This window comes from Lytechinus pictus, chromosome 3 (genome assembly GCF_037042905.1).
Source record: "Lytechinus pictus isolate F3 Inbred chromosome 3, Lp3.0, whole genome shotgun sequence".
Lineage (NCBI taxonomy): Eukaryota > Metazoa > Echinodermata > Echinoidea > Temnopleuroida > Toxopneustidae > Lytechinus > Lytechinus pictus.
In genome coordinates this window covers 27036437-27049474 of record NC_087247.1, presented here as the reverse complement: position 1 = coordinate 27049474, position 13038 = coordinate 27036437, and the positions used below count along the sequence as shown (strand labels likewise).

Sequence of the window (13038 nt, the reverse complement as noted above, 5' to 3'; positions counted from 1 at the left end):
GGTTCCGCGGACCCCCCCCCCCCCCGACGTTGGGCCTGGTAAGAAAAGAAAATTGCAATATTTTTCATTACTATCAGACGACACAGAATAACGTGACAACTCGTCAGCTGTTAATTTCCAAAAATAGAAACAGTGATGTCATCATTGTGATGTTTGGGTCCAAATTTGTTGTAATCGATTAACTCGATGCTGTCTGATTTTTCCCCTATTAACATAATTTACTAACAGTATCATCAGACCCATTATCAATCCAAATATTGAAAAAGGTCTATCTAATAAGATATTTAAAAAAGAACAACTTTGAATTGTCTATCACCCTTTAAAAATTCGGAAATGTCTATATATGGCATATGAAATTTAAAGGGCAAGCGTAATCGATCATCTTTTTTGTCTGAACTTGAAGAAACAGCCTACATAAACGACTCGTATTTCTGATTTTTAAAGAGCTCATAACATCATTCAACATGAACAGACTATTTGGAAAAGGAAAACCGAAGGAACCTCCCCCTAATCTCACAGACTGCATATCAAATGTGAGTATAAATAAAGGTGTTTTCAGCATTTTTAGGGTCTCCCTTTTTTTAGTAGGAAATATATTTTGGTTCGGTCCCACCTAATGGTATTTTCGTAAGTTGAATTAGCAGAATGTTATAGACCTAGAGTTAGACTCTATTTGCATTGGGTATATTTCATTTCGCAAACAAGAAACACCCGAAGTTTTTAGAACGATTGTTGGGAGAGGAAGGAGTAGAAAATTACCGGTATTAGGAAGATTGGCCCAGGCTGGCCAAGACTACTGTCATTTACTGACTGTCTAAATCACTCCTAGTAGTGAGTAGTACCAATGGCAATGAGGTCCAACATTACATGTATGGACCTCATAGGCGACATCAGTAGTATTTTTGGTTAGAAATCTCTGAGAACAGGATATTTATATATTATATCACAAGTACAAGCTATATTCCTTTCTCTTATTTAAATTATAATTTTATAGTGTAAATGCATCGTTAGCAAAAAAAAAAAATGAAAGAAATGAAGGGGAACTTACATTTTCACGGCTTTTTCCTGATTTTCTGGGCAGCTGCTCTTCTCTTCTGACTCGCGATCGAAGCTGATATGAAGATCACGTGATTCGCGTTCTCGTCAGCTGATCGGTTGGTTATTCTTTTCGTCAGACGTTAATAATATATATTTTATAATGCTAGCATTCATCGCTAATTTAGGTGAAAGAGATTGAAGTTAAACAGCGCCAGGTCGGAATCATAATTATTTTGGAAGAGTGTATTTATACACTCGATCTCATACCTGACGTAGACGGCGCTATTCAACAAATGCACAATCTTCAATATAAAAAATAAAACAGAAAGAACGCCTTGAACACAGGCCAAAATGCCTAACGATTTCTCCGCGGCATTAACAACTATCGTAAAGGGCGCTCCATTTATCAATAAAGATGGATGCTAAGCTGTCTATGGCGACAAAATTTGCCGCAAATATTTACGAAGAATTGTGAGAAATGGTCTGAAAATGCAACAAAAGAACTGGTGAGTACCGATTAAATATTATCAATTTATTTAATAGAACATATTTAATGACTACAATGTAACAATTTCTAGATAATATTGCTTAGTTCTAAGCTAGGGCGGCCCAAATGCGCGTGAGTGGAGTCCCAGTTTATTAGCACGGGTAAGTATTGGGGTGTCGCCTAGAGTGGTCTAAATCAAATGACATGAAATGAGAAAGAGCCTCATCACCTGGCCCACTCACACGTATTGCGAGGTTAGTATTCGTATACTAACCTGGCCTGGCTCTGTCTCTTAGTTTTGTAATCCCCATTGCCATTGGCATTGCTTTATTTTGTCTGTTCCTAAGACTAAGTTACTCATGTTACTAAATAAATCAGAGTTGCATTTATTTCTTTTAAATTCAGTCTTCATTGCCTTATTTCGTCGATTAGTACCGGGTAATCAGGATTGCATCTTCCTCTTTTTTCACAATTAAAAATGTTGCTTTATTTCGCCGAGAACTCATAAGTTTTTTATTTAGATTTACTAAATAAATCAGAATTGCATCTAGGCCTATCTCATTTCAGTCTCCATTGGCATTGCTTTATTTCGCCGGGTCTTATAATTTACTTAGTAAATCAGAATTGCATCTACTTCTTTTCAGTCTCCATTGCTTTGTTGTTGTTGTTGTTCCATTGCTTTATTTCGTTGACTAGTAAATTTTATACTAAATAGATATATATCAGGATTGCATCTTGATTCATCTACCCCTCATTCCCTCCTCTTCAAAAGCACTCTGCCACTTTTAGACAGATTCCTAGAGATGGTAAATGAATATTTTTCATAATACGAATCATTAAAATCAATAATATCACATTTAAAAGGACTGCTAAACTGTCTAATTACTCCTTGTGATCCTTGTCCCCTTCCCATGTTGAGACTGTCAAATTTTCTGAAGGAGGGGACTCTGATAACGAGGAGTACTATTACTCGTGATCCAAGTCCCATCTCCCAAATAAATACAAAATGGCAATAAACCTGTTGATATTCCTCTTCAAAGCACTCTGCCACTTTTTGACAGTTTCCTACAGATAAATGAATATTTTCTGTAATATGAATCATTAAATAAAATCACATTAAAAACACTAAAACTGTCTCATTACTCCTCGTGATCCAAGTCCCCCCTCCCAAAAATAAATACAAAACGGCAATTAACCTGTTGATATTCATCTACCCCTCATTTCCCTCCTCTTCAAAACCTTTTAGACCAGTTCCTAGAGATGAAAAATGAATATTTTTGATAATGAATCATGAAAATTAATGAAAGCACATTAAAAACACCATAAAACTGTCTAATTACTCCTCGTGATCTGAGTCCCCTTCCCGTGTTGAGACCGTTAAATTTCCCATACAAGGGGACTTAGTTCATGAGTAATAGTATTCCTCGTTATCTGAGTCCCTCCTAGGGGAAATTGGACAGTCTCAGCACGGGAAGGGGACTCGGATCACGAGGAGTAATTTGACAGATTTATAGTGTTTTTACTTTTTAGTGTGATTTCTTTTGTTTAATTTAGTGTTTCATCAATTTGGAAGAATATACAGGAGTGAAAAGATGATTATTTTTGTCGTTTGAAAAAGTGTCAGAGTGAATTGTTTTTGTGTCAATAGAAAAACATGTGGTGGAAGGAAGTCCGCCGTTCAGTGAGAAGCTTCGCACCGTTTCGCATTGCGAACAATAGATTTCTTTTGAAAATCTTCCAACCGTGGATTCTATTGAAAGATTGCTGATATTTGAGGTGTGTCTCGAGTTTGTCCCCAGTGACTTGGATGATGATAAGGCCATTAAAATATTGATGAAGGTTTGAGGAAAATCCATTAAAGATTAAGAAAGTTATTAGAATTCAAATTTTGGGATTTGTGACGTCAAAGATGAGCAGCTGCCCCATATGTTATGTAATATGTCATAAATTTCAATTTTTTACTCGTTTGTGGTGACTTATTTTTGTTTTCTTTTTAGGAACAGGTGTGAAATGATTTGTCTGTTGATATACTGAAAGTACAGTAAAAACCATTTTCAAATTTCTGAGAAAATTACATATTTCATTGATTTTTCACTATACGATATGTGAGTAAGCTGCTCACATATGTCGTCACTAATCAAATAATTGAAATTCTATTGATTTTTTACTCTTGATCGATTTCTCAGACCTTCGGCAATATGTTTAAAATTATTTTTCTACAATTTTTGCAATAAACTTGTCAGGGTGAACTTCCCCTTTAACATTAGATCTACAGAAAGAGCCATGCTAGCGAGCCCAAGTAGTGTCAAGAAAGCAAAGGCAAGAGGAAGAAAGAGAAAAATGTGAAGGATTAAGAAGACAGGAAGAAGGAGAGGAGCTGATCAGACAGTAGATTGAAAAATCTGCCGTTTCTGATGAGTTTTTTTTAAACATTTTCTGATTTTTCTTGGTTTTCCTACACAGACAGAAAACTCCCATAGGACTTGTAATGGTGGTGGTTTGCATAACGCTTTACTACAGCATATACGGGGAAAAGGGTGCGCTACCTCACCCTCTTCGATTTCTCCTTAAATCCCACTTTTAAGGGAATTCAATCATCTTACCAGTTTTTCGAAAAAAGTGATGTAAAATCCAAAACTTTTATTCCAAAGAGCCGGTGTCGGGTTCATCAGTCGTTCATTGTCATGTTTGTATTGCGGCTTGAGCATACAAATGTTGCAGCCATTCATGTTCCTTTACCATCAGGGCATGATTCATACAACCACTGTGGTGCGTATGGGATACTTTGGTCTAATCAGACTGGTTCTGTACTACTAGTGAAGTAACCCTAAGTTAATGGGGGGGGGGGGGGGTTCAAATTGAATGTTAACTACCAGACTGTATAGTAAAATTTTCCAAAATTTCATAATTGATTGATTGAAAAATAGTTAATGAGACAATAATTTTCTTGAAAATTTTACTAGAGTCATGTACAGTCTTGTAGTTTACATCCAGCTTTACGTATGTGCAAATTTTGGGGGCAATCCCGCAACAGCGGCTGGGATTTGAAATAAAAATCTGGTCTGAAATAGCCCAGTTAAAATAGGGTTAATGAAATAAATAGTTACTGGTAGTACTAGTGAAAGGCATTTGGAAATAAATAGTTTTCATGTGAAAAATTAACAAAGTATAGGAAGAAAAATATTAAGAGCTAGATTGAGGATGCTTAGAACTTTGCAAAAATTTTCCAAAGGGAATTTGAAAAGAAAAATGAGAAGAATGGCCAAAAACTTATTTTCAAGGTCTTTATTTTCTTTAAGAAACAAATTGATTAAAATAGCTGATCAGTGATGTTTATTGATTTTTCAACTTTTTTTGCTGAAAAATGCCTGAGATCACTTGCTCGGTAATAAAATTACCATTTCAAGTGGCCTAAAAATTTCAGATGCAAAGTAGTCTGCTGTGCAAACCCTTCACTCGAGTAAAGTGTCTGAATTGCAGCCTACTCATGCCTTGTGTACTGAAGGCCCTCTCGCTCAGGCAAGTTTTGTATGTGCTAGTCTTTGTGTGGAGACACACTTGTTGATCAAAATTTCAATCAGGGTCTGTGCCTGCAGACTAGATGCAAAGAGGAGTATGATCAGAAGCTTATTTCGTTAAAAGAAACTGATCTTGGCAAAAATCTTACATATTTACTTTTTGTAGGTATTTGTCTATTTATGGTGAAAGTTTGATGAATATTTAGAAAATATTTTGTTCAATGTGATTGAAATAGTTGAATTTATAAAAAGTGTTTAGTGATTATGTGTAGGATGACGAGTTTTGCTTGACTTATATAACAGCTACCATCTGTAATGTATGTTTTACTTAATAGGTGGACAGTAGGTCAGGATCCATAGAGAAGAAGATATCAATGTTAGATGCAGAACTCAAGAAATACAAAGATCAGATGAAACGTATGAGGGATGGACCAGCAAAGGTTAGTTGCAGTTTGATTCTTGTTTTAACCTCCATACAAATGGCACTTTTGTTAGGTACATCTACTGAGCTATGTTGGTCATGCTTTTCATGTTATTTTTAATGCAGAATAGAAACACTCTTATCAGCTGTTAATCACTTAATTATTTGATGTTTTATTAGAATGGAATATCATATGTTTGCAGTAATTTATATAACAAAGGTGTCATAGCCTTAGCCAAAGTGCTCAATAATCTTGAATCTTAATCAAATATATTTTGCACCTTTTTGGAATGATATTGAGGTATTTACAACTATTTTATCAGATATTTGGATTCATCTTGTGCTATTCGTATCTTGTTGTTACAGAATACAGTCAAGCAAAAGGCCCTTAGGGTTTTAAAGCAGAGGAAAATGTAAGTATACAGGTTTAATGTACATTCATGTCAGAGTAGCATAATAGAAAGTATTCCACCCCCCCCCATGAAAATAAGAAGGGGGGGAACAAGACATAAACTGTGCCACTGATATAAAGAGTATCTTCATGCTAGGATAGCTTGGTAGCTGCTTTTCTCTTTAAACTTATTTACTTCAAGGAAACCCTAGCTTTCATACATCTTTTTATGGGATAAGTATCCAATCAGCAAGAATAGAAATTGTGTCATTTAAAAGTACAACTTGTATTTGAGTAACTTTAAGAATATTTAAGACAGTCTAAACATTTTGAATGCCTAAAATCCTATATGAATTATGCAAACCCAGAAGCATATTTAAAGGACAAGTCCACACCAAAAAAAAGTTGATTTGAATAAAAAGAGAAAAATCCAACATCCAGCATAACACTGAAGATTTCATCAAAATCAAATGTAAAATAAGAAATTATGACATTTTAAATTTTCGCTGAATTTCACAAAACAGTTATATGCACATCTCAGTCGGGATGCAAATGAGTGAACTGATGACATCACTCACTCACTATTTCTCTTGTATTGTATTATATGAAATATTCTAATTTTTTCCTCATTGTCCTGTGAAACAAAGTTTTATTTCTCCCTGAACATGTTGAATTACCACTGCTTAACATTTTATGGTTCAGTCAAGTTGGTCATTGTCAAATCTGCAAAAATTGAAATAATGTATAATTCGAACAATAAAAAACAAAAGAAGTAGTGAGGGACATCATCGATTCTCTCGTTTGCATGTGACTAAATTGTGCATATAACTACTTTGTGTAAAATAAGGTAAACTTTAAAATGTCGTAACTTTCTTATTTACATCCGTTTTTTATGAAATTTTCAGCATAATGCTTTTCTGATTGTTCTCTATTGATTCAAATCAACATTTTCCTGAGGTGTTGATTCAAATCAACATTTTCCTGAGGTGGACTTGACCTTTAAGAAAATTTAATTGATTGCGACTGTAGAAAGCAGTTATCTTATGATTGTCTTGCTTCCCCCAATGATACCTGTAGGTATGAGTCTCAATTGGACAACCTGAGGCAGCAGTCATTTAACATGGAACAGGCAAATTACGCAACCCAGACTCTGAAAGACACAAAGGCTACTGTGGATGCCATGAAGACAGGAGTGAAAACAATGAAGAAGGAGTTCAAGAAGGTTGATATCGATGAAATTGAGGTTAGACCAACTAGTATTTGTGCTGCATGCTATTATATTTTAGTATTCAATTATCATGAGCTGTTATATCAAGATACAAAAGACAATAGCCATTTGCTTTTTCTGTTGTTGTGGAAAGTACCAGTTTTCAATGCCTTTGATATTTTGATTTCACAGTAACCAACCCTTCCAGAGAGAATTTCACAATTAAAAAAAATTATGTAAAAGCTTCCTTGTAACTCTTTTTGAACATTATGCAAAACTTTTATTTTACAAATATTTGTTTCTAGGATTTTCACCACTCCAGCTATAGATGAAGGTGATTTAGAAGGGGTGTTGACCATTAATGACATAATCATTATTATCATTTTTTTTTTATCATTGCTCCTTCAAAAGAAATGTTGCTTTTGTTATTGGTTTTCTTCTGTCGTTGAGGCCAGTGTAGGTTCACTGTCTGTTGAAAAGGTTAAATTTTGAATAAGAGATTAGGATTGAATTCAACCTTTGTAATGGAATGATGCGTGAAAGTAGAAAAAAAGCCAAAATACTGACAGTGATGAAAGTTTGAAAGAGATTGTACCAGGAATGAGACAATTATAGCCATTTTGAAAATGAAATCTCTAATGCTATGTAAATCTCAAACTGGCAATTTGATGAGTTTAATTCCCTTTGACTTTAATATGTACTATGCTCATGTCAATACAGGATCTGCAAGATGACATGGAAGATATGTTAGAACAGGCCAATGAGGTACAAGAATCACTCTCAAGGAGTTACGCAACACCTGATGTAGATGAAGATGATTTAGAAGCTGGTAGGATATTATCTTGCTTTATTTTCTCCCTTTTTACTGTCAGTAGTACATCATTTGTTTATATCCAACATGCCGCAGTCACTTTCAACTGATACAACGTATTTACTCATACTCATTCTTACCCAGCATGCAACATTTTGAAAATGTATAGTCTTATAATTAGCATAGGAAATAAGTGAGGATGACAGTCGATTTTGCCTTCTTGATTGCCCAAATTTACCCTTAAAATTCTGATAATGAAAGGCTTTAAAGCAAGCATCACTATATCTATATTGCAGAATATTTAGAAAGATAATATTCTTCATACAGCAGAATAATTGCATCTACTGCATAATTGCTCATTTCACTTAAAGTAGCAGTGGGAAAAGAAATAGCCCCCCAAATTCAACATTCAACAAGTGGGATGAAAAAAATAGTCCCCCCCCCCCCAATAAGAGTTTTTTTTCTATCCTGCTTGTACAGTAGTATGCCCACTAGAATGATAAATAAGTTACTTCTGCTACTCTTTATAACATTAATTACAAGAAACAAAATATTTACAATGTTGTCCATGGCACTTTTATGCTTTGATTTATTGAAAGAACATCAAATGGCCATCATGGCTTTTCTTAAAAAAAAAAATCACAATATATTTTAAATTTTATTTACACACTTGCACCTATGCTATCACAAGATGTTAATTGTGTGCTTCTTGGGAGTTCAGTTTCCCCTTGAATTGCATGGTGATGGAGTTAAGATATAAATGTATAACCAGTATAAATATATGTTTAGTGATATAAACGGACCCAAACTTTACTGAAATTGACTTTGTGTCAATAAGATGTTGAGTGTGGGTGATGGGATAAGTGCTTGTTACTTGATTTTTTTTTGCTGAAAAAATAGTTTCTTTTTGTGTAAGTTAGGACCTTTTAGGATATGTGAGGTGTTTTTAGAGACATCACAATTTATTAAGCATCATCATCGTCATCATTAACATCATTATCGTCATCATTATCAACATCACCATCAACATAATCATTATTATCATCATTATCATCAACATCATCTTCTTCTTCAACATCTTGTTCTTCATCTTCTTCTTCATCATCATTATCATCATCATATTCTTCTTGATCACCATATCTTCTTCATCATCATTATCATCATCACCATCATCATTATTATCATCACAAATATTATCATTATTATTTTAGAACTTGAAGCTCTTGGTGACGATATGCTGATGGACGACGATACATCTTACCTGGATGAAGCCGCAAGTGCACCCGCTGCACCTGATTCCTTGCCTGGTGCAGAATCAACAAAGGTAAGAATGACAGGCAGGAACCGGGAATGGGAGAGGAAATGTTGGGTTAAAAGCTTATATGGTTATAGAATGGGTTTCATAAAAAAGTGTATTTCATTATTAGAAAAGAATTCCTGTATTGTTTGAAGATCTTAAAAGTTGAGTGAACTGACTAACACTTTGTGTTGTCTGTCATTGACTGTGTGTTATAAAAAGCAAGTCTTAAAAGGTTCCTTTTGAGATACTATTAGTAATAAAGAGGATAAATTAACCTATGATTTTATTCGTGGAGAAATACCAAAATGTTTTTGAGAGGAAAAGGTATCTGTTTTATTGTGCTACTTGGTAACAATTACTGCGATATGACTTAAGCAGGGAATTGGTGTGTTTTAATTCAAGTGGGCCTATATTACAAGACAACACTGCTGAGAATGTTGCATTGTGGGTAGTGAACCTGACCAGATAGGAGTAGTACAGGACTTGAGGTGGGGCTATAGGCTGCTGGTGCATATGCCCTATTAGTCAGAGATAAGAGATTGGAGAAAGGCATACATTTGTGCCATGATCTAACGACCGGAGTAAGCATAGATCTTTGTGTAAGAGAATGTTCTTTTAATGAATGAAAGGAGAATTTTACCCTTTGAACAAAGTAGCTTGTGTGAAAACAGAATAATCTAATAATATTGTACCAATGAAAGTTTGAGAACGAAATTACAAATGAAAAGAAGTTATGAGCTTTTGAATGTTGGGGTCACTAATGCTATGGCGACGCTCCCTTTGACAATGCCACAATGGTTTGTGATGTCATACATGTGCAACTCCCCTCTTTGTACACAGGAAATATACGCCAAAACATCTACTTTTGCTCATTCTCATGTTGGTACAAACTCTTTGTCAATTGCATTTTGATTATTAAAATGATTTCCTAATACTGTTTTTTTCTTTCATTCTTTCAGGATGGTGTTTTGGTGGATGAGTTTGGTCTACCACAAATTGCCGCAACATGAGAACATGCACCTAAACTTCTTTAAATTCCTATTTTCTTATAACTCAGTTAATAATCATATAAATAGTTGTTTGCTATATATATATATATCATTGTAAAATATTGTGCTGAGTAATGTATGTTCTTGCTTTGTAGATTGTAGAACTGAAAGTGAATATCAACTGATGTACTTTCAATGTCCTTGTTGTTACATGATAATTCTTCACTGACAAAAATATAATGTGGACACCAGTGGAGCATTTCATCAACATTTTCATCCGACAAGTTGTCAGATCTGACAACCTATCTTAATTCTGATTGGCTTAGAAGCACTGTTGCTATGGTAACTGTCAGATAAAACAGGACTTGTCGGATCAAATCCTTTCATGAAACGCTCCCCGGGAAGACTAGGGAAGACTAATTGGTGTAAGATGTGACAATATCAGTATGAATTTATTACATATGTCAATTGTTGAATGTCTCCCCAATAATTGACTTTAACACGTAACACTGCAACAAGTGAAATTCTCTTTTACCAACAAAAAAGACAGGATACATGTAATAACAACTCTTCTCCATGCTGGACCCCCCCCCCCCTCATTTTTTTTTAGGACTGCTGGATCATGTGTATATAAAAGCTTATTCGATGTCACAGATTCAAAAGGTTTGAAAAATGAAATGCTTTCCTTTCTCTATTTTTTTGCATCGGCATTTATACGAGTAAAAATTTAGATAGTGCACTTATATAAGTTATATTGGAATTACAGACTAGCTTGGATATTCCATTCCAATGCTGTTTCAATAGTGATTTTGTACTGAATCCTCCAAATTTGTACCTTTAAAATGCCCTTTATGTAGAAAACTGATTTCTACAATTTATTTTAGCAGATAGAAAACTTGAACAAGCATTGCATTCTCATCTATTATTAGGTATTTATATAACCCTTTTTCATAGTCTCTATTTATAGTATGTTCAGCAATATAAAGTAACATTTTCAATTGCATAAGCATTTCATGAGATGATGTTGTAATTGTAATTTTGTACATGACGTTTTATGAATATACTTTTTGTTAATGCAACTGTCTTGTGTAGTGGAGGTATTTTGCATGCATGTATATGCGGTCAGAAGCCAGTATGTAGTACAAATCCTTGATACTGTGGTTGTAAATTTTCATGAAATATGATATGATCTGTCATATTCATTTGCTGGTAGCTTATTGATATTTCAAGAATTTAAAATACCTGATGTTTAATCTGATCACGGATTACCTTTATTACGGGGGGGGGGGGGGGGGGGGGGCGGGGGGGGGGGTGCTGGCTCTATTCAAATTTTGTAATTTTAAGTTTATTATGAAGGAAAACACATTTTTAAATAGATGGGTCTGGAGTATACTACATATATCATACATTACTAGTAATTGCATTTCAGGGCCCTGTCTTACAAACAGTTGTGATTGCTCCAATCAATATTAACTATGGAAAGCAACCAACACTGTAATTGAGAACACATGTATGTCCATCCAAAGTGTTCACACCTGTATGGCGAACACTAGTGCATGTATCATTGTTCAAATCAAACCATCTCGTATGTGTTTTTCATTTACAAAGGGCCATTGCAGATGCCTCCAAAGTTGAATAGTAACATTTCTGGTCATGATTGGATCAATAGCAATTCTTTGCAAGGAGTTATTTTCTTTAAAAGGCTCGTCATGATTTTTTTTATCCCTTGCTCCAACAGCTAGGCGTGAATCCTGCCAGATTAGACACAATGGCCCAAATTCACAAAGGTGGTTTTTTAAACCATCGGTTGAACCCATGGTTTATGCAGATTTCCTGTATAAATTACGCTTATTTACCGCGTATATTAAAAAAGTCCAATGCTGATGCGCGCTTTTGTCACAATGTGCGAAATTGACGCCTGTTGCCGTGGTTAAGTACGATATTGTATTCATGAATCCACTGTTTGAAGAGTGTTCATGAGTCCACTGTTTGAAGAGTGGACTCATTAATTCCTAACAGTGGACTCATGAATGAAATAGCATGGATAACCACGGCAACAGGCATCAATTTTGCGTACTGTGACAAAAAAGCGCATCAGTATCAGACATTTTTTAATAGACGCGATAATAAGCGTAATTCATACAGGAAATCTGCATAAACCATGGGTTCAACCGATGGTTTTAAAAACCCCCTTTGTAGATTCGGGCCTATAGTTTTGAGAGGCCCACAATTCTGCAAAAACAATATGGCCCCTGAAATGGCATTGTGGTCAATCTGGCTAGATCAGCCATGCCACTGGAATCTAATTTCCCACCTAAAGTAATCCATATAATGAAGAGTCTTAGTATTTCTGATCAAAACTAATCTGAAAATATTCTATTGATTTGTACTATGGAGTTTATTTATAGCTTGTATGATAGCCTTTACTTTATGAAATATTATACATGCAGTGTACAATTTGAAACAGACTTTAAGTGTAATAAATAAAGATAAAATATCCAACAATCAAGATTGCATATGGAGTATATGTTCTTTGCGAATTTAGATTTGTAATGTGTGTGCTTAATTTACCAATAAAGTTGAAAGGAAAAGTCCAAAAAAGTCTTTCTATGAAAAAAATGTATGGAATTTATATTACAAGACAGAGGAAGTTGCTTGCATTGACGTCACAAAATTAGAAAATTAAATTATGATTCCTAACTGCTATTCTCTGAAATTTTTTGGGAAACTTTTTGATATGCATCCCCAATTTTGCTTGTTTGATTAAAACTGACTTAAAGGTGAACTTCCACACTTAACTACCTGCAATCATTTCAAAGCAGGCTATGTGATGTGTGCAATGTTTTGAAAGGTGTACTTCTGATGTTATGTATTTG

At 34.6% G+C, this 13038-nt stretch overlaps 1 protein-coding gene across 1 annotated transcript; it reads left to right on the top strand.

Annotated features, from left to right (window-relative positions):
* Nucleotides 1-348: 348 nt before the first annotated feature.
* Nucleotides 349-12667, top strand: LOC129257521 (charged multivesicular body protein 5-like). The gene is made up of 7 exons (XM_064096736.1): nucleotides 349-533; nucleotides 5379-5483; nucleotides 5831-5877; nucleotides 6933-7098; nucleotides 7783-7891; nucleotides 9085-9197; nucleotides 10133-12667. The coding sequence occupies exons 1-7, from the start codon at nucleotides 465-467 to the stop codon at nucleotides 10181-10183; spliced, it is 660 nt and encodes a 219-aa protein (XP_063952806.1). The 5' UTR covers nucleotides 349-464; the 3' UTR covers nucleotides 10184-12667.
* Nucleotides 12668-13038: the final 371 nt, after the last annotated feature.

Coding starts and splice junctions, on each gene's coding strand:
- LOC129257521 (XM_064096736.1), top strand. CDS start 465: ATGAACAGACTATTTGGAAAAGGAAAACCGAAGGAACCTCCCCCTAAT. Junction 5,878..6,932: donor GTTTTAAAGCAGAGGAAAAT/GTAAGTATACAG, acceptor TGATACCTGTAG/GTATGAGTCTCAATTGGACA. Junction 7,892..9,084: donor TGAAGATGATTTAGAAGCTG/GTAGGATATTAT, acceptor TTATTATTTTAG/AACTTGAAGCTCTTGGTGAC.